Below are 23,449 nucleotides of genomic sequence, written 5' to 3' on the forward strand. Positions count from 1 at the left end.
CCTTCCTAATATCCTCTACCAGCATCATGAGATATGATTTTAAATCTGAATCTTGCTTTTTGGGTGTGTTTGGCTATCCAAGATTCGCTGTGTTTGGCTTACTGGGTTCTGATGATGCCAAGTGGTCTTGATTTCTGTTAGTAAGTTTCTTACATTTGATTTTTACCATCTGGTAATCTCTGGTGTTAGATATTTTAGCTGTCTCTCGATAGAGCTTGTTCCTCTTGAGATACTGTTAGTCTCTGTCAGCACTCCTGGGAATCCACCTGTCTCCTGAGTCTCTGTGGTCAGAACACTCACTACAGGCAAGCTCTCCTGTTTCAGGGAAGGTTCACAGAGGTTTGGAGATCAGATTTGCCTCCTGGCTCAAGAGGAAGGCCAGAAGAGACCCTGTCCAGGAAGCTCTTTGCTTCTGCAGCCCACACTCTCCTGGGCAGACTGGTCTTTGAGAGACCCAGGATACAAGATGGTGCTCTCACCTGTGTCCAAGGGTCAGTGCCCTCTCTGGAAGCTGACTCTCCTCAGTGATTCTAAGATCCTTGGTGTGCTAGGGCACCTGCGGTGTGGAGAGTCCTCTGTGGACCTTGGGACCATCTGCCTATTTCACGCCCAAGGTGGCATGGGGCTAGTGCCAACAGAAACTTACTGCAGGTGGTGGTCGGGCGAGTTTCCGGAGTCCCTGTTCCTGCTGGCACAAGCCCCTCCTGGCTGTTTTGGAACAGATGTTGTATTCCACTCAACAGTGAAACCAAGATCCTATGTTTGATAGGCCGCCTGTGGCGATGAGAGTCCTCTCTAAATTTATTATTTTTGAGATTATAATACAGTTTTATTTCCACCTCTGCTTTCTCTCTCCTATCTACCAATATAATAACCAATATAATATTCTTTGCTCATTTTGAATACATTTCTTCTTTCTTATAATTATTATTACATTCATATTATCTAGATTATGAACAGTTTTATCATAAAGAGAGAAATGCGGTCAATTTAGTTTGGATAATGTTATGTACACAGTTTTTAGGGCTGATCATTTTGTGTTGGATAATGAATTGCTTGTTTTTCTTCGTGGAAAAGTATATCTCCTGCTGTCAGTGTTAATTAATTGCTCATAACTTTTTAAAATTCATATTTGTTGGTATAATTACTGGCATTCTAAGAAGACATAATCTTAGAGCTAATGGACACATATCCTTGGTTTTGCCATCTTTCTTGTCCCTGTTCCACAATGAACTCTGAGGTTTAGACACAGGAAATGTTTTATCAAACAATTTGATGACTGTATTCCACACAATGTTTTAATTGGTTGGGCTTTTCTGCATTTATTTTTTGGATGATCTATGGAACTTTTAAGAAGCATTGTCAGATATGATATGGAATTTTCAAATGACGACATGTTTATGGACACAAATCAATTTGCTTACTATAGGTATTTTTAGGTAGAGAGTTAGTATTATGATATTTTCTCTGTTTTGTTAATTTATATTGACTATTTTTACTATTATAAATAATGTCCCTTTTATCTCCTCATTTACTCCATCAGACCATTGGAAACTTATTACGCTCCACCCTATTTCTTTCTATTCTTCACACAGTTAATTGTCCCCTTTTAATTGTGTTGTTCTTACAGTTACCATTTGGTAGTTGTTCTGATAGGGTTGGACCTAGTAGCTGCAATGAGACAAATAAATTGGCATCTGTCACTAATGGTCTAGATAACTGTAGTCACTAAGAACTTCTCTAGTTCTATCTATCAATTATCAAATATTACTTATTATTAATTTTCACATTTGATACTTGCTCTATTGTCATCCTACTTTCACCAACTGAGTCATAGTTGGGTTGTTTCTATTTCCTGAGTATGGTGCATACAAAACAAGTAAACATACTCAAGGCAGAAACCATGGAGAAGGTGGTTGATTACATTTAGACATATGGCAAGAAGAGATAAAATTGTAACTTATGAAGTTTATATTTAACTTTTAGTTATCTCTTGCTACTTATTTCTAAAATGTTTTATCCACTTTCTTAGCACTACAACAGTGAGTGACTTCTCCCTTTTTCACATACCCTGAAATTTTTTTTGTCAGTTTTTATGTGTGTGTTTAACTCATATTTGTATGATATGAAATTTCAAACTTATGTGGATTTGAGACTCTAGGTGAAACTATTTTCTTACCTGACTAATAGTAGGAAAATTTGATTTAGTGGATGTTTAGAAACAAGAAGAAGGCAGAACAGAAAATGAGGATTTATTGAAAAAAACTAAAGATGGGGGGTTTAGCCAGACTGTATCAGGTTATCCCAAGGATATTTGAACAACCCACGAAAGAGGTTAAACTTAACTGCTACTTTTTTTCTGAGCTTTCACTCTGTGAAGTTGAGTGCATTATATATCACTGGAAATCTATTAATCAGCAGTTTGGAATTATGTGTGGTTAAATAACAGCATCATCAGTGCACACAAACTAAAAACGGCAGTAAAGGTATTTACTTTTGAGTTCCTGTGGTTTAAATGTACAAGTAAATGGTTCAAGGAAATTATTTATAAGATTTCTATTTTGAGACATGAAAATTGTGTTCAGGATACAGTATTAGTTGTGTGTGTTTAGTGGTGAGCATTATTTTTGTTAGATAATGAAGTGTAATGGTCTAACTTATAGAAGTTTGGTTCCATCACAAAAGAACTCACACAATATGTATTCACTGATAAGTGGATATTAGCCCAAAACTTAGGATACCCAAGATATAAGATACAATTTGCTAAACGCATGAAACTCAAGAAGAATGAAGACCAAAGTGTGGACACTGTGCACCTTCTTAGAATTGGGAACAAAACACCCAGGGAAGGAGTTACAGAGACAAAGTTCGTAGTTGTGATGAAAGGATGGACCATTTAGAGACTGCCGTATCCAGGGATCCATCCCATAATCAGCTTCTAAACGCTGACACCATTGCATATACTAGCAAGATTTTGCTGAAAGGACCCAAATATAGCTGTCTCTTGTGAGACGATGCCGGGGCCTAGCAAACACAGGAGTGGATGTTCACAGTCAGCTATTGGATGTATCACAGGGCTCCCAATGGAGAAGCTAGAGAAAGTACCCAAGGAGCTAAAGGGATCTGCAACCCTATTGTTGGAACAACATGATGTACTAACCAGAACCCCGGAGTTCTTGTCTCTAGCTGCATATGTATCGAAAGATGGCCTAGTCGGCCATCAATGGAAAGAGAGGCCCATTGGACTTGCAAACTTTATATGCCCCAATATAGGGGAATGCCAGGGCCAAAAGAATGGGAATGGGTGGGTAGGGAAGTGGGGGGCGCTATGGGGGACTTTTGGGATAGCATTGGAAATGTAATTGAGGAAAATATGTAATAAAAATTTAAAAAAAGATGCCATCTTGCTTTCTTGCTTTCTTCTCTCTCTCTCTCTCTCTCTCTCTCTCTCTCTCTCTCTCTCTCTCTCTCTCTCTCTCTCTCCCTCTCCCTCTCCCTCTCCCTCTCCCTCTCCCTCTCCCTCTCCCTCTCCCTCTCCCTCTCCCTCTCCCTCTCCCTCTCCCTCCCCCTCTCCCTCTCCCTCTCCCTCTCCCTCCCCCTCCCTCTCCCCTTCCCGTCCCCCTCTCCCTCTTTCTCTCTCTCTCTCCTTTTCTTCCCTCTCTTCTCTGTCTCCCATCTGCATGTTATCTTCCCTGACCTCATTCTGTGACATTAGTGAACCTATGTCAGAAGTGCTCTCAAGAAATCAATAAACTGTATTAGGTGTTAAACTAATTCTTATTATTCATGTGTGATATTCATTTAGAAATTATTGAATGATGGTATGTCATCATTATTTTGAAGCATATTTTTTTAAAAAAAACATAATTTTTAATTTAAATAAGCACACTCATTCCATGTAACAACCCCAGAAGGTAAGGATGACTTGCTAAGGGTCATACAGTGACAGTAAATTCATACTAGGTGGTCTAGAGCCAAAATCCATGTGCTTTGCCCCTGTACATTACCCTGTTCTGCTTCCTCCCCGTGGTTTGCCCCTGTGTCTCGCCCTGTTCCACTTCCTCCCCTTTAGACAGCTTTAGGAGATTGTACTCTGACACAAGTGCATAATCCAAAGTCCTGGCTGCAGAGAACCTGCATCCCCTGGTTTGGAGGCAGAGAAGGGCTGGGATTCCATTGCTCAGGATTCTTTTTTTGTGTGTGGGGGTATTTATTTCATTTACATTTCCAATGCTATCCCAAAAGTTCCCCACATGCTCCCCCTCCCTTCCCCCCACTCCCATTTCTTGGCCCTGTCGTTCCCCTGTACTGAGGCATATAAAGTTTGCATGACCCATGGGCCTCTCTTTCCACTGATGGGTGACTAGGCCATCTTCTGATTCATATGCAGCTAGAGACACAAGCTCCAGCTGGTGTGTGTGTGGGGGGTACTGATTAGTTCATAAAACACCCATAGAAGGAGTTACAGAGACAAAGTTTGGAGCTGAGTGGAAAGGATGGACCATCTAAAGACTGCCATATCCGGGATCCATCCCATAATCAGCTTCCAAACGCTGACACCATTGCATACACTAGCAGCCCTTCTCTGCCTCCAAACCAGGGGATGCAGGTTCTCTGCAGCCAGGACCCAGATATAGCTGTCTCTTGTGAGACTATGCTGGGGCCTAGCAAACACAAAAGTGGATGCTCACAGTCAGCTATTGGATGTATCACAGGTCCCCCAATGGAGGAGCTAGAGAAAGTACCCAAGGAACTAAATGGATCTGCAATCCTATAGGTTGAAGCATATATTATTTGATACTATAATAAATTTTCAGCCATTAACATTAACAAAAGCTGGGCAATGCTGAATGACAACCATGGAATATATTTGTACCAGTCAATAAAAAGCACTGCTTCTCAATGGAAAGAAAGTTGGAGATAAGTGGAAATTATATTCAGTGCAGTTGTGTACTTTGTCAAAAGATTGGTTTACTTGTGATGTGGAAGGTATGACAGAGTCTTCTTCTTCAGGTTGCTTTTTTCAGTTATACATGTGCTTCTCACAGGGCAGCAGCATAAACACTGTCATATCTCCTAAAATTTCACTCAAGTATACAAAATCTTGTTGAAAATTCAGGATAACTTTGCAGGACGGCATCACTATTGGGATGGACAAAAGTAAAGTAGCTGTTGGCATTGGGTGAACTGGTTGCAGAGGTAAAGTAATATTTTTTACACAAGATTAGCAACAGCTGGAACACATGCTTCTGTTGGTCTTTCTGTATCAAGCTCATATCAACAGTACTAAAAGGAGTGATTGAGTATTAAAATAAGTTATTAATTGTATGTATATTATTATTAGGTGTAGATATAGTGGGCAACACAAATGCATTGTATGTAATGGTTGAATTTTATCATCTTATATGACATATTAATATTAAGTAAATATTGACAGAATAATTATATCTTAATAATAATAATTCTATATGTTCTCAATAGACAACATACCTATATACACACTGTGATTCTCTGCAAAAAAAGAACTGCATATGTATCCACACATAACAAAATTATTTTCCTATGCCTATGTTTTGGATATTTCTTTTCTAAAATAGGCTCCAATTAATATTTCTTTACCATTATTATAATTGAAGACATGGTATATTATGTGTTAAGTAATTTTATGACATTGGACACAAGCGTGCCTTTAGATAGTTCAAGTGCATTGTTTGCCAGTTATAATGTGCATAAATATATGAACTTGGATGAAAATTGTCCAAATAAGTATCCCTCTTCCGAATATTAACACAGGAAGATTAATAAATGTTCACCACTGATGTGCATTTGATAACTCATGTTTAGAAGCCGATGTCTCTAAACACAAATAGAGGTTCTGTTATAAGTACATTTAGCCAGATCCAGGGTCAAAGGCAAGGCATTTGGGGACAGTTTTCTCATTTTTAATTTAGATCCAGAAACTAAAGAATAATTACATAATATTTTGGTGTTTCTCCTTCTATTTCATCTTAATTTTTATTCATGATGAAACATGCAGGGAGGAGTGAGAGAGATAGAGGAGCTTCCATGACAAAATCTCTATGGTAACAACAGGCTTTGCTTTCTTAGTCATTTTTGTGATCTCTACTCCTTGTTCCCAAATCTTTTCTGTATTTTCCTAAGTGTACTAAGCCATTCTGTGGCTAACAATACCATAAAATGTATTAACATACAAAATTTACAGTAATGTTCCTGGTTGGTGTTTAGCTAGCAGCACAGGCCAGGCTTTTGCCAGAGATTGAATATCAGCTGCTGCTCAGAGAAGGATGGAGTGCCCTGGAAATATGCAGATGAAAATGAAAAGAAAACATCAGCATGGTCAGGTAACTTGCTATGAATCTTCACATTACTTCTCTGAGTGAAACTGCTCCTGTTTGCTGTGCAAGGTATTTGATATTGCTTCTGTTCATTGATTCAGTTTTAAGATCAGCACTCAGCCTTGGAGTTCTGCTTCATCTGCTAGGATTGTATTATATCAGGCTTCAGTGTCTGACAGTGACAGGCAACTTGTTGCTCCTTAATCTGTTTTGGGAGACCAGATCTGTAAAGGAATTTTGTATCAGGACAGTATTTCTCACTTGTCACTATGAGGTTTTCTGAAATATTTTCTTTTTTTTTTAATTTTTAATATTATTTATTACATATTTTCCTCAATTACATTTCCAATGCTATCCCAAAATTCCCCCATACCCCCCCCCCACTTCCCTACCCACCCATTCCCATTCTTTTGGCCCTGGCATTCCCCTATCTTGGGGCCTATAAAGTTTGCAAGTCCAATGGGCCTCTCTTTCCAGTGATGGCCCACTAGGCCATCTTTCGATACATATGCAGCTAGAGAAATATTTTCTGACATCCCATTACCTGGTAAGCCTGTGCCCTCTGATAGTACTAAATCCTAAATGCTGCAGTTCTCCTTTGTTATCATCTTTGTACCATCAACAGTCTCAGATGTTTTACATTAGTTTTAAATCCATATTCTAACATCAGGTTAAAGTTGCTACTCTTGAGAACAAACATAGTTCTATGTTTGTCATTACATACTTGCATACTTCATTCTTTAAAGATAGTCAAAGCAAAGAATACACATGTACTTCAATTAAAAGGTTAATATACCAAAATTCCTTTTCTTTTTCTTTTCTTGACTTTGAATATCAACTTACTAAGGTTTGCAGCTACCACAGTTTCCACGCATGATAGTAAGTTATGTATTTATGTTGTCTTTTGTTAATCACTATATAATATCATTGACTTTTAAAATAGTAAATATTAATTATCATCCTGTATATGTTTTATATTATGTGGTAATTTTAAAAATTCACTATTCTGGTTTTGTACATAATCTAAGAGCCTCAATTTCAATTATTTTTATCTAAATATTGATATGTGGAAGAATCAATTAATGATAATAGATTGGATTAATCATGCTCTATTATATCTGGCTTATATTTATTGTTGGTTTATCATCTGTCTTGAACTTCTTAATATTTGTTTAGAACAGAAAATATTCTTTTCAAAATCTTTACCAAGTTTATCATCTCTATTTTCCTGGTAAATATATATATATATATATATATATATATATATATATATATATATATATATATATATAACTATAGGGTTGTGAATCAGTAATTTGTCTTATTTTTCTATCCATCCTATGCATTTCTTTTGTCTCTATGTATCTAACTTAATGGTAAACTTTGAGATATTATTAGATTTTGGGACTCATTTAAGAAAATGAATGTGCATCTGAATAGCCAAGCATGGAATTTTAGTTGAACATAAGCAAAAAGATAGAGGTTTTAGTATAATTCTTGCATGCTTTATTGTGTATTATATAAGTGAAGCCTAACAAGATGACTGAGAAAGATTACAATAGCCTTTGTCTGTTACTGTAGAAAATGCACACATATAAAAGCAGATATTTGTTGAAGCCCTAATAATTAAATTGTAAATGGCAGTGATAGCAATAGGTGCCTTCACATTAGTTTTGGTCACAAATCTTTGGATAAAGGATTCTAAATCAATAAAATCTGTTATAAATTTTCTTGTTTACACTCCAGATCTGAATGAAACAGAAGGTTCAGTTTCTCAGGATAGTGATTGTTTGAAATGTGGGGCTTGGGTATAAAAATATAGAATTAGTCAAAAATATACTCCCCTTGGAAGATAGCTCTTATAACCCCTATAGATAGAGACTAGTAAGCTCAAATCCTAGTCACTTGTGAAACTTCCATATTTCACAGTAGCAAGTGACATTTAACGTGTTTTTGCCAGCAAGTTCAATAAAGTATGAGTGTTTTACACAGAAACTAAGTTTCACTTGTTTAAATGTCCATCCTGGTGGAGGCAAGAATCGTTGTATTTTGTGTGGTGGGTCTCTTATGCAAATACTTGTGAAAAAAAGACATAATCTACAGTGAAGAAACATTGCATATTAAATGTAGTACCAGGTAAACATCTCCTACTGGGTTTATTCTCATAAACTATTCCTATATTCCATGTCTATTAATTCAAGTGTCCATTTATTTATTTTCACCATTTGCTCCACATTTACATTGTACTCAGAATGAAAAAAAAATCTGACCAATTTTCAGTAAGGCTTTCCCAGAGCAATTACTATGTCAAAAGTGCTGCAGAGTTCAGTAAACCATTTTAGTGAATGAATTGTGAGTTATTTATGTAACAAGATCTAAAGCTCTGAGACCCTTGAGAAAACAGGGAGCTGCAAAGGAAGGAAGAGATAGAAAAATAAATCCAGGTGCTGTCTATTATTTATTCCAAACCAAGTAGTAGATATCTTGGGCAATCTGTGTCACCTAATAAAAAGATATCCTAGCTGGTCTTGCCATTTGTTTACATCTCCTCATTAAATGACAGGAAAAAGGAAAGGGATCATCACTCCAGTATCCATATGCATAGACAATTTATTGTAGGAAAGTCCACACTTACTGAGTGTAGTAGACTTGTAAGAGGCTCAAACATATAGACCAAGGAGGAATATAGGAGTATGGCTCTGTCATGTGTTCTATAAGAGATTCATCATCCTTATTGGGTAATGTTTTTCTGGTTAGCTTTACTTCTGAGCACACAGAGCCCAGAAAATAAATAATCAATCAAAAATGTTCTGTAAAATTTCCCAATAATATAACCTGTTACCTAGGAAGAACCTTGGTAAATTTATATATTGCCTTGTTATTTTAATGTTAGTTTGGGGGAAGGCCATATATTGTTTCTATCTTTACTTGATGGAAGTGAATTTTTAAAAATATTCTTTATTTTTGAGATTATAATACCTCTTGTGCTTTCACTCTCCTGGCCACCAATATAAAAACCAGCATAATATTCCTTGCTCCTTTTCAAATATGTTGCTTGTTTCCAATAATTAATATTGCTCACATACTATCTGTTTGTATTATAGGTTTATTCTTATTTATTTTTCACATATTGTTATTAGTTATTTTACTTGTTTACACTTCAAATGTTGTCTTGCTTCCCATTTTTCCCTCTGCAGCCCCTCCCCCCATCACATCTTCCCTAACCCTCTGCCTCTACTCAAGCCTCACCACACTAGCATCCCTGTATGCTGGGACATTGAGCTTCCACAGGGAAAAGGGATTCCTCTCCCATGGATGGCATATAAAACAATCCCCTGCTACATCTGTGGCTGGAGCCATGAGGTACCTCCTTTTGTATTGTTTGATGAGTGGTTTAGGTCCTGGGGGCTTTCGGTGGTCCTGTTATTTGATACTACCTTTTCTTCCTATGGAGTTGCAGTCCCCTTCAGCTCATTCAGTACATTTCCAACTCTTCCCATTGGGGTCCCTGTGCCCAGCCCTATGACGATTGAATGAAAGCATCCACATTTACTTTGGTTATAATATGGCAGAGCCTCTCAGGAGACAGATATATCAGGCTCCTATCAGCAAGCACTTCTTGGCATCATCAATAGTGTCTCTGTTTGGTGTCGGCTAAAGGGATGGATCCATCGATGGGGAAGTCTCTGGATGGCTTTTCCAAATCTCAGTTTAAATTTTTGAGGTGGATCAGTGGTCCTATCCAGGAAGCTGTTCTTATCCACTGGTTATGGTCTCTGAAGCTTCTATCTCCCCTGTGTTGGACATTTAGGCTAATGTCATTCCCATTGGGTCCTGTCAAAATCCTGTCTACATGGAATCTGGTACTTTTTACTTCCCCAGTTCCCCACCCCACACTGCTACACACCTTCCTTCAATTTCCTGTCCCTTAAAACTTTTCCTTAATCTCCTCAAATACCTGACCCTGTCACCTTTTATCCTCCCCTCCTCTCACCTTTCCAGATACTTCCCTCCCTCTACTCCCCATAAGTATTTATATCCCTCTTCTAAGAAGAACTGAAGCATCATCACTTTGGTCTTCCTTCTTCTTGAGCTACATATAGTCTGTGAGTTGTATAGTGGGTATTCAGTGCTTTAAGGCTAGTATCCACTTATAAGTGAGTACATACCAGGTATGTTCTTTTATGACTGGGTGACCTCACTCAGGATATTTTCTATTTTGATAAATTTGCCTGCAAATTTCATGAAGTCATTAATAGATGCACAATATTCCATTGTGTAAATACACCACCTTTTCTGTAGTCATTACTTAGTTGAGGGATATCTGGGTAGTTTTAAGCTGTGGCTATTATAAATAAGGCTTCTATAAACATAGAGGAGCATGTGAACTTGTTATATGTTGGAGTATCTTTTGGGTATATGCCCATGAATGATACAGCTAGGTCCTCAGGTAGAACTATTTTCAATTTTCTGAGGAATTTCCAAAGTGATTTGTAGAGTGATTTACAAACTTGAAATCCCAGCAGCAATGGAGAAGTGTTCCTCTTTCTACACATCCTTGTCAACATTTGCTGTCACCTGAGTTTTTGATCTTAGCTGTTGTGGCTGGCGTGAGATGGAAACTCAGCATTATTTTGTTTTGCATTTCCTTGATGTAGGCAATATTAGAATGGCTACTCCAGCTTGTTTCTTGGGAACATTTGCTTGGAAATTTTTTTCCAGCCTTTTTTTCCGAGGTAGTGTCAGTCTTTGTCACTTAAGTGTGTTTAATTTATGCAGCAAAACGCTGAATCCTGTTCACATACCCAGTCTGTTAGTCTATGTTTTTTTATTGTGGAATTGAGTTTACTGATGTTAAGACAGATTAAGGAACAATGACTGTGGCTTCCTGTTTTTTATGTTGTAAGAGGTGGAATTATATTTGCATGGCTCAATTCTTTTGGGTTTGTTTTGAAAAGATTAATTTCTAGGTTATTCTATGGTGTAGTTTCCTTCCTTGTAGTAGAAAGTTCCATCTATTATCCTCTGTAGGTCTTCTCATTGTGTCCTGGATTTTATGGATGTTTTGAATTTGGAGCTTTTTGTATTTTCCATTTTCTTTGATGGTTGTGTCAATGTTTTCTGTGGTATCTTCTACATCTGAGATTCTATCTTCTATCTCTTGTATTCTGTTGGCGATGCCTGTAATTGTGACTCCTGATCACTTTTCTAGGGTTTCTACATCCAAGGTTGTCTCCTTTTTGTGACTTCTTTATTGTTGCCAAGTAGCATTCATTTCTGTTTGTTATGTTATCTCTTGTGTGAGCTGGCCTTGCTGTCTCTGACTTGAATCTTTCCATCCTGTGAGCCTGTGATATTGTGATCCTGGCTCTGTCAGGAGTCCTGGAGGGCAAATTGTTTCTGGGTATGGGCAGAGTAGGTGGAGATCCCGAGCAGGGTCCCAGTTGGGTCAGGTATTGGGGCAGATGTTGGGGTCTCACCTCAGAACCTGGAACTGCTAGAAGGGGAAAAATCTGACTCAGTCATGGGTGAGTTGGGAAGGGAGAAGCAGAGGTTCTGCTCTCAGGCAGAAGTGCAAGCCTGAAGGAATGTGTGCCTACAGCTGGGCCAGGATGCTTGCATCCCCTGAGTCATGGGGAGTCCCTGTAGGCCAGATATGGGGTGGTTGCTTTCTCACTTGTAATACTGGATATGTCAGAAGACCTGAGGCACAAGTTTCCTCTTGTTATGTGTGGGTTGGGTTGGGCAGAGCTTGCTGTTTTACAATAAAGGCCAGAAACCAAAGAATAATTACATAATAATTTTATTCTTTCTCTGTCTATGTCTTTTTTTAAATTATATATATATATATATATATATATATATATATATATATATATATATATATATATATATACACAGAGGAACTACTAGAGAATCAATATTGATCATTCCTGTATCTCTAGGTTCATATGAATATTCCTTATATGATTTAGTAATCTCTCTTTATCTGAGCACATATCAACAGTGCTAAATGAGCTGAGTGTATATTAAGAAGTGAACAAGTCCAATGGGCCTCTCTTTCCATTGATGGCCGACTAGGCCATCTTTCGATACATATGCAGCTAGAGACAAGAGCTCCAGGGTTCTGGTTAGTACATCATGTTGTTCCAACAATAGGGTTGCAGATCCCTTTAGCTCCTTGGGTACTTTCTCTAGCTTCTCCATTGGGAGCCCTGTGATACATCCAATAGCTGACTGTGAACATCCACTCCTGTGTTTGCTAGGCCCCGGCATCGTCTCACAAGAGACAGCTATATTTGGGTCCTTTCAGCAAGATCTTACTAGTGTATGCAATGGTGTCAGCGTTTAGAAGCTGATTATGGGACGGATCCCTGTATACAGCAGTCTCTAAATGGTCCATCCTTTCATCACAGCTACGAACTTTGTCTCTGTAACTCCTTCCCTGGGTGTTTTGTTCCCAATTCTAAGAAGGTGCACAATGTCCACACTTTGGTCTTCATTCTTCTTGAGTTTCATGCGTTTATCAAATTGTATCTTATATCTTGGGTATCCTAAGTTTTGGGCTAATATCCACTTATCAATGAATACATATTCTGTGAGATCTTTTGTGATTGTGTTACTTCACTCAAGATGATGCCCTCCAGGTCCATCCATTTGGCTAGGAATTTCATAAATTCATTCTTTTTAATAGCTGAGTAGTACTCCATTGTGTAAATGTACCATAATTTCTGTATCCATTCCTCTGTTGAGGGACATCTGGGTTCTTTCCAGCTTCTGGCTATTGTAAATAGGGCTGCTATGAACATAGTGGAGCATGTGTCCTTTTTACCGGTTGGGACATCTTCTGGATATATGCCCAGGAGAGGTATTGCTGGATCCTCAGGTAGTACTATGTCCAATTTTCTGAGGAACCGCCAGACTGATTTCCAGAGTGGTTGTACAAGCTTGCAATCCCACCAACAATGGAGGAGTGTTCCACTTTCTGCACATCCTCGCCAGCATCTGCTGTCACCTGAATTTTTGATCTTAGCCATTCTGACTGGTGTGGGGAATGCCAGGGCCAAAAGAATGGGAATGGGTGGGTAGGGAAGTGGGGGGCGCTATGGGGGACTTTTGGGATAGTATTGGAAATGTAATTGAGGAAAATATGTAATAAAAATATTAAAAAAAAAAAAAAGAAGTGAACAAATCAATTGACCATGTATTTTTAGTTATAGATATAGTGGACAACCCTAATGTATTTTATGTTATGATTAAATATTTAGCACATTATATGATATATGAATATTGAGTTAAATATTTAGAAAATAATGGCACCTTAATAACAGTATTATAATTTCTCATATAGACTTCATACCCTTATGTACAATGTGGTTCTCTGAATAACAAAAGTACACATGCATACACACACAAAGAAATTATTGTAGTATGCCTAGATTTTGGAATTTCTTTTCTAAAATAATCTCCTCTTAATATTTCTTCACCATTATAATTCAAGATATGGTGTATTATGTGGTAAATAGCTTTATGAAATAGGACACAAGTATGACTTTAGACAACTCAAGTGAATGGTTTGCAAGTTGCAATGTGTATAATTATATGAGCTAGCGTGATAAATATGCAAATAACCATAGCTCCTCAGTATATTGCCATAGGTAGATTACAGAGATTTAGCACTGGAGTTCATTTGACAGCCCATGATTACAAGCAGAAGTTCCTATACACGAACAGAGGCTTTATTTTAGGTACCTTTAGCCGGATGCAGGGTCAAAGGCACGGTATTTCTGGACAGATTTCTCTTATTTAATTAGAGCCAGATACCAAAGAATAATTACATAATATTTTGGTATTTCTCCTTCTATTTCATCTTAATTTTTATTCCTGATGCAACAGGCAGGGAGGAGGGAGAAGAGATAGAGGAGCTTTGATGAAAAAATCACCATGGTAACAAAAGGCTTTGCTTTCTTCGTCATTTTTGAGATCTCTCTTCTCATTGGTCCCAAATCTTTTCTCTATTTTCCTAAGTATACTCAGCCATTCTGCGTCAACCAGAGCTAAAGGAATCTATTCACATAAAAAATTACCAGTAATACTCCTGGTTGGTGTTTAGCTAGCAGGTCAGGCCAGGCTTTTGCTAGAGATTTACTGTAAGCTGTTTCTTAGGAAAGGAGTTCTCTGGAAACCTGCAGATGAAAATGAAAAGAAAACGTCATCATGGTCAGGTAACTTGCTATGATTCTTCACATTTCTGCTCTGAATGAAAGTGCTCCTGTTTGCTGTGCAAGGTATTTGATATTGATTCTGTTCTTTGTTACAGTTTTAAAATCTATCATTCAGCACTCAGCCTTGGAGTTCTACTTGATCTCTAAGATTGGTGTATTACATCAGCCTTCAGTATCTGATAGAGATGGGAAACTTGTTGCTCCTTAATCTGCTTTGGGGGACTGGATCTCTAAAGGATGTTTATATGAGGACAACAGTGATCACATGACACGATGAGACATTCTGGAACACTTTCTGATATCACATTACCTAGTATGCCACTGCTCTCTGAGAGTACTAAAACACAAACATGCTAGTTCTCCTGTTATCATCTTGATAACATCAAAGTCTCAGATATTTTACATTACATTTCTATACAAATTCTAATGTCAGGTTTACATTGTTATTCTTGGGAACAAACATAGTTCCATGTTCATAATTACATATCTGCATACTTAATTCTGTAAGTTCAGTCAAAGCAAAGAGTTTGTATATACTTCAATTAACAAGATTAATATACCAAAATTTATTTTCTTTTTCTTTTTTGACATTGAATCACAATTTACTAAGGTTGCCAGCCACCACCCATTTTCTATGAGTCATAGTATTTTAGTTTAGTTATATTGCTTAGTCTTAATTACAATTTAGTGTCATTTACCATCTTTTCAATAGAGATTATTACTTATCATTTTGTGGGTATCATGCGATCTGTTTTCATTTTATACAATTCAAGTTTCTGTTCTTGTGCTTAAAATCTAAGAGCCAAAATTGTACTTAATTTCATTTAAATATTGGTGTGGAAAAAATGATTGAAGATAATAGATTCAATCATCTATCATGATCTATTATATCCAGCTTGACTTTATTGTTGGTACCTCATCAGTTTTTAACTTCGTAATATTTGTTTATAACAGAAAATGTTCTTATCAATGTCTTTGACAAAATTATCATTTCTATTGTCATGGTAACTATATAGTTAACTCTAGGGATTTGGCTCAGTAATTTGTCTTATTGTTCTATCCCTCATCTGTATTCTTCTTGCTCCTTTGTATCTGACATAATGTTAAACTTTGAGGATCTAACTGATTTTGGACCTCATTTAAGAGAAATGGATATGCACCTGAATAACTAAGCATAGAACATTAGTTGAAAATGGGTTAAAAATCATAGGTTGTAGTAGAATCATTGGAAGATTTATGATGTATTGCACAAGATATACCTAACAAGTTGACAGGAATGATTACAGTAGCCTTTGATTGTTATTGTAGAAACTACACACATATAAAAGCAGATAATTGTTGAGGCCCAGGTGTTTTAAATTCTGAATGACACATAAAGAAATGGGTTGCGTTCTTAGTTTTTTTTTTTTTTTTTTTTTTTTTTTTTGTCCCTCAGATTCCTTGGATAAAAGATTCTAAATCAATAAAATCTGTTAACAAATTTCTTGGTTATCGTCAAGGACTGAATGAAAAGAAAGGTTCTGTTCTCAGGATGCTGATTGTTTTGGGATATGGGGCTTGTATATATAAGCATAGGACTAGTCAAAAATATACCCTCCTTGGGAGATAGCTCATATATCTGCTCTAGGTACCAGTATGGATGGTAGGGAAAAGTGAGCTGAAATCCTAGTCACTTTTGGATCTTTCATGTTTGATATTTAGAAGTGCTTGTTAGTGTGTATCTGCTACCAAGGTCAATAAAGATATGATAGCTTTACATAGTAACAAATTTCTTATTTGATTAAATGTCTATTCTGGTGGATACAAGAATCTATGTAATTTTTATGAATCAATTATACAAATACTTGTGGAAAAAGAAGTTATCTTCTCAATATATCTGGTATTGATTGGTTAAATGTAGTACCAGGTAAAATAATCTGCTCCATTTGTTTCTATTCTCATAAGCTAATATTTTATTCCTTGTTCATTAATTTTAGGTTTCCTTTTCTTAAATTTTCATCATTTGGTTCACCTTTTTCTCTGTACTCAGAAAAAAAATCCACCATATATTCAATAAGGCTTTTTCAGAGAATGTGGTATGACAAAATTGCTTCAGGCTTCAGTAAACCATTCTAGTAAGAATATAGTGAGTCATCTATATAACACTATCTAAAGATCAGAGACTCTTTGGAAAAAAAAAAAGGAGCTGGTAAGAAAGGGAGAGACAGGGGATGTCTACTCTTATATTCCAAGCCAAACATCAGAAATCTTGGACAAACATCTGTACCTCCTGATAAATAGAAATCATTGCTGGACTTGCAGTTTGTATATATCCACTCATTAAATGACAGGAAAAGGCAAGAGATCCTCACTGTAATATCCATATTCTCAGGTTATTTATTGTAGGAAAATCTACACTTACTGAATTTAGGCTTGTATGAGTCTGGAAATTTCAGGCCAAAACAGAATATGGGAGGTTTTCTGTGCCATGTGATCTATAAGAGAGTCATCACCCTGACTGCATGATGATTTTCTGAGAAGCATTTTTTTTTTCTGAGCAGAACAGACCAGAAAAACAAATAAAAGATGCTCTGCTGGTTTTTCCAATAAATTCATCAGGTACCAAGGGATAAACCATGGTAAATTTCTATATGACTTATTTTAACATTAGATGGTTGTGGAGTAGACATTTCTTTCACTTCTATTTGGTGGAAATAAAATTTTAAAGTTATCTTCTTTATTTTCGATACTATAATAACAGTTTTATTTACCCATTCCCATTTTTCTCCCCTACCCACCAATATAACATTCTTTGCTCCTTTTCAAATTCACTGCTTCTTTTCATACATACATATTATCTGTATATATACATACACACACACACACACATATATATATGCAGAAGTTTAGAACACAGTCATCAAATAATTTTATAAACCTCATGGCTCATTGTGTAGTAGCAACAAGAAAGATGGTAAAATCTCAGATATGAGGCCATTTGCTGTAAGATAATGTCTTACATATATATATACATGTTTGCTCTTAAAATCATAAATGCAGTCATTTAGTTAGGATAATGTTTTGTATATATGTTTAGGGCTGACCATTTTGTGTTGAATAACCAATTGCTTGCTCTTCTTTGTAGAAAACTGTGTCTCTTGCTATCAGCAATATTTAAGTGTTTGAAATAATTTGAAAATTGTAATTATGGGCATTCAAGAAGACACTATCTTACAGCAAATGGCCTCATATCTGAGATTTTACCATCTTTCTTGTTGCTACTACACAATGAGCCATGAGGTTTAGATACAAGGAATGTTTTATAAAATTATTTGATGACTGTGTTCTAAACTTCTGCATTTATTTGTTAGATGATCTGTGATAAGATATAGAACTTTCATTTGGGGAGTATGTGGTTATCTATACAATCACATTTATTTATTATAGGTACTTTTAGGTAGAAAGTCTATATTTTGATGCTATTATACTGTTTTCTTAATCTATATTTGCTATTTTTTACTATTATTAATAAAATAACTTTTTATCCTTATTTACTCTATTATATCAATGGAAACCTCCAATGTTATACTCTACTACTCTTTCTAATCTTCACCCAGGTAATTGTCCCTTTGTAATTTTATTGTTCCTGCAGTCATCCTTGTATAGATATCTGATATAAAGGCTTGACCCACGAAGATATCAATGAACCAACACATTTGTCATTGATGGTCTAGATTACCACACTAAAACCAAACTTTTCTAGTTCTGTCTTTTATTTTAAACTATTACTTTCTTATTGCAGATTATCATTTCCCACAGTACATTTACCCTCCCCCCCCTTTCATTTACTTTCATCACCTAAGTCACAGTTAGGTGGATTCCATTGCCTGTGTATGGTGCATACCAGTGAGTAAACATACTCAAGGAAGTAACCATAGAGAAGGATGCTCATCACCTTTGGACATATAACAATGACTGACACAACTGTAACTTATGATATTTATATGTAGCTTTTTGTTATATCTGCCTATTGATTTGTAAATAGGTTGAATCACTTTCCTATCACAACACCAGTGAGTGTTCACCTTTCCACATACACCAAATCATTTGTTGTCAATTTCTTAAATTCATTTTCTTAATCTTGCATGGGAGATATGAAATTTCAGTCTTCTATGGATTTGAATCTCTAGGTAAAACTACTTTCACAACTGACTAACACTGCAAAAATTTAAATTAGTAGTTATTTATAACCAAGAAGAAGGAAGAATACAAAGTGTACATTTCTTAAAAGGAACTCAATATGAATTCTTTTTGCCAGATTATACCAGGTCATCCCATGGATATTTGAACAATCCACCTACAAGATGGAACCTAACTGCCATGTTTTTTTCTGAACTTTATGACTGAGAAATAGAGTGAGTTAGTGATCACTGGAAATCTATTAAACATAGAATTTGGAATTGTATCTGTCTAAAGTATAAGAGCTTCATTACTGGGCATGAAGAAAAAAGAGTACTAAGTGGATTTTACTTCTGAATTCCTGTGGTTGAAATGAACAAAATAATGTTTCAAGGAAATCTATAATAAAATACCTTAGTTTTTTTCAAGATACAGGGCCCCAGGAATATGGTCCCCACATAAAAGCACAATCAGTTTAAATGGCCAACGAAATGTTATAGTAATGAATGGGAATGTGGTTGTGTTTTCTGTCTTGTCTAAGTAGAGAAATTCCACTCTTTCCACTGAAAACTTCACATGAAAAATAAGAACACAATGGCTATAAACTGTTGACAGGCTAGCTATTAGATTACATATAGCCTAAGCTATAGGAGAAGAAAATGTGTCCACCATACCCTAAATTATTGCCCTTCTTGTTCTAGATCTTATAGATAGGACAAAATATTGTCATGAATGGTTATTGTAGGTCATATAAAATAATCATTAAGAATAAAAATTTGAAACTCTGGTACACAATAAATAAATAAGTTTATAGCTATGTCTCTATTTTCTTTGACTTGTTTCCATTATGTAAGAACATGAGAGAATACAGGACTACTTGTAGGCAAACAAAACCTTCTTCTAAAGAGAAAAAAATGGAAGAAAGAGATATGTCTTCTTTAATTTCCAGGCAGACAGACATTAAATGTTGTTGCAGTTTTCCAATCAATGGATGTACCCAAATATCTGCAGTAAAATTTCAGTATATTCTTGTAATATGTTGTTACTTCTGTTGTCATATTTCCTTGAATTGTGTGCTTCTTACATGATTTGGAGTAGTGTACAAAATCACAAATGAATCAGAAAAGAAAAAAATAATGATTTCTGTTTCAGGTTAATACTTATTCCAAGGCATGTCTCAACGGGAAAAAATGTTGAGTAATATTTATACTGAATAAAAAGCAGGCAGGTACCTATGATCCAGCAACCGACACTGAATCAACTGCCAATTCACTGTGGAGAGTAATCTACAAGGATCAGTTTTATAGAGGAAACAGTGAGATACATAGAGAATGTCAGATGTAAGCTGCATCTAAAAATACTAGTGTTTTCTCCCACTTCGTTTCACTCACATTTGTGAAAATGTTCTCTGAAGCTGCTACTTTTTTTCAGTCAACATATGCTACTACTATATGACAGGAAGAAACAAACAGCACACCATTCAAATATTAAATCCCTTGTGACTCTTATTATTTCATAATATAAAGAAATGCAAGTAAAGGATAAATTCCAGCACTTATATTTTCCCTTGTATGCTAATTGAATACACTAAATATTAAAATCACATTTAGTTCACTCTATGTTTTACATAAGACTTGCCTTTGTTTATGTGTATTGTTTATTTGGAAGTTTAAATACACACATAAATTTATAAATGTAATTTTATTATCTATTTTTATTTCATAAATTCACATTGCATTTCATTATATCAATTCTAGTATCCCCTTCCAATTCATCTCATGGCCACTTCATATAGTGTCAAACTCAATTCCTCTACAAACACAGTGGTTTGTGTCTCAGCTTATGTGTGTATTTGTGTGTGTGTCTGTGTGTCTGATTCTCTGTACATGTGCATCCATCCCATAAAATAATATAGCCTGATGAGTAATCTTATAGGTTTCTTTACATACATATTTACAGAGGGTTTACCAACTGGGATTGGGTTGAATCTTCTCTTGAGTTGAATTCCTAAGTGATATTGATTCTCCTTATCTTAGTAGGGAATGTTTGCCTGTAATTTTTCACCTATTAATGAGGACTTTTTGGAAGTATCTCCCTCTAGTTTCCCAAGGTGTTGGGATTTTAACTATTCCCAACCCCTCATTTAATGACAGTACTTGAACAGCTTCATGTTCCTACAATTTCTATGACCACAAATATAGCTTCATGTCACCTTAGGACACATCTTGTGTATATTTGCCAAGGAAGTCCTGAAAATGTAAGCTCACCAGTGTACCCATTGGAGTGCCATCATTTGTACTGGGAAGACCAATGATGAAACTTTTGGTCACAAGATACCCAGTGCAGTACATAGCCCATTGCCTTTGTTAAATTTATAAGTTGACCACTATAAATTGTTTGATTCCCCAGAGAAAACATTGCTGAAATTATACATAGGATTGTTTTCCAAATGTTAAGTGGAGGGTCAGATATTCTTTATATATCTGGTACTAGACAAATATTTTAATAATTTGTTATATTTTTGAGATTTTAATATAATTATTTTTCATATATTTTTTCTTTCCCTCCCACATGATCTAATTGATCCTTAATGTTTATGTCATTTTTCACTAATTTTTGTTATATAAAAAATATGTGTATATATACATAATTTCATTTTTTGAGCGGAAAATTAAATCTGTTCAGTATATAGTGGCAGTTGTCTGAATGTGAGGTTTTAGAGGTAACTGTTTTCTGTTAGATATCAAAATTCAATGCTTTTCCTTATAGACTTTTATCTCTTGATCTCATATTTATTTAGGTATCTGAAATACTGTACTGTACTTGCGGGTTCCTGAGCTTTCTAGATACACATTAATAAAGCTATTGTGATGTCCTTCTCTTAATCTTTCTTAGATACATATGTTTTTTAGATTTTTGAGTGCAGATTTTGTAGTTTACATGTAAGACAATTTGCAAACATTAGGTGCCCTATTCTGCTGGAGATTATAATCTTTCTGCCCACATTCTGCAATATTGTCAAAGTATTGGAATAATGTTAAATTTTGTGGATTCATCGGTCATATACAGAACACTTTAAGATCTTTGCAGTTCAATCAGCTTAGTAATTCTGTAATTTTCCCTTAGTGCTGTAAAATTAATAATTTTCCTGAGCATGACAGATGCAAGAGCATGGAATACCCATATACAACTCATGGACCATATGAAGCTCAAGAGGAAGGAAGACCAAAGAATAGATGCCTCAGTCCTACTTAGAAAGTGGAACAAAAGAATCAAGGGAAGTAGAGGATGGAGGGAGTTGGGAGGAAGAGAAGAGTGGGAAGGGAAAAGAGGGGAAGAATCAGGCATGGTAGCAGATGGAGATGTACAACCAGAAAGTCCCAGATGCCAGGAAAGCAAGATGCTCCTAGGACACCACACGGAAGGTATTTGCTGAAATATCCCACAAAGGGGAGGGAGGACCTCTTGAGATCATATACGAGGAAATTTGCATTTCAAAGATAAAGTCTTTATTACATGAGCCAGTGGTAATATCATCAGCATTGAACCAGTATTTGATGATGTTATGAATTGTTAAGAGCTCCTATTGTTGGTACAATCCTTATACTATTCCAAGGGCAAGACTCATGGACCCCCATCATTATCAGAGTGAGTACTTCCATTTAATGGGTTGTTGAAGAAGACAAAGTATTTTTTCATGGATTCTTGCCCTGAGAGGCTACCCATATTCCAAAATATGTGGGTAGGCTCTCCCAAGGGTCTTAGTGAGAAAGTGTTAACAGCACCACTTTTCTGCTATGGAGTAGAGAGAATTTGGGGGTGATGCTCCTCTCCAAGACTCCCCAGCATCTCTGGCCCAGGTAACAAGAGTGGAAGGTCTGTCCCTGAGCATTGCTGGATGCAGCACTCAGGACATCTTACCATGCAACTCACATGTTTAGCACCTGGAACTTTTGGTAGGGGTGAGATGAGCAGGTGAGTGTTGGCCCAAACCCCTGTGTGCAATGAGGTACCCTGTGTGTGTGTGGGGGGGGAGGGTAATGCCCTCCTCCCTGTGGTCACCTAAGGTAGTCAGGATAGATGACCTCAGGGCCATAAAACAGATGACCTGGCCTTGCTAATCATTGGCTGTAGTTCTTGGAAGTATAGTCCCTTAACCTCATCTTGGCAGCAGAGTAGAACTCATTTGTTTTTAAAGATACAAAGCATATGAATGTTGGATAGAATATTCATAACAAATATTGGATAGCAATTCATTTTAGAGAATGCAGTTGATTTGCCCAAACATGAAATATTTGTATATTATTAGTGAACAAAATATTTTACTGATTATTTTATTTGTTTATATTTCAAATGTTGACCCTCTTCCCAGTTTCCCATATCCAAGCCCTGTATTCTATTCACCTCCCCCTTCCACTCAGCCATTCCTATCTCAATGTCCTAGTATCTCCCTGTGCTGAGGCATCAAGCCTTTATAGGAGCAATGGCATACCTTCCCACTTATGCCAGATAAGGCAATCTTCTGCTACATCTACAGCTGGAGTAATGGGATGCCATCCATGTATATTCTTTGGTTGGTGGTTTAGTCAGTGGGTGCCTGTGGGGTGTGGTTAGTTGATATAGTTGTTCTTCCTATGGGGTTTCAATCCCCTTAAGCATCTTTAATTTCTTTTTCCTTGGGACCTTGTGCTCAGTCTTATGATGGTAGAA

At 36.3% G+C, this 23,449-nt stretch overlaps 1 protein-coding gene across 4 annotated transcripts in view; it reads left to right on the forward strand.

Annotated features, from left to right (window-relative positions):
- The window catches only part of LOC115031561 (uncharacterized), an 89,358-nt gene that overhangs the window by 54,838 nt on the left and 11,071 nt on the right, over window positions 1-23,449 (forward strand). The window contains exon 1 of one of the 4 annotated variants that reach the window (XM_085841680.1): window positions 13,735-14,581. The exons of the other annotated variants lie outside the window; for them this stretch is intronic. Coding sequence (XP_085697806.1) covers window positions 14,549-14,581 — 33 coding nt within the window. The 5' untranslated portion in view covers window positions 13,735-14,548. Of the gene's footprint in view, window positions 1-13,734; window positions 14,582-23,449 lie in introns of those variants that run through there. 4 annotated transcript variants of the gene reach the window in all.

This window comes from Mus caroli, unplaced genomic scaffold, assembly GCF_978045245.1.
Source record: "Mus caroli unplaced genomic scaffold, Mus_caroli_1 scaffold_8, whole genome shotgun sequence".
NCBI classification, from domain to species: Eukaryota; Metazoa; Chordata; class Mammalia; order Rodentia; family Muridae; genus Mus; species Mus caroli.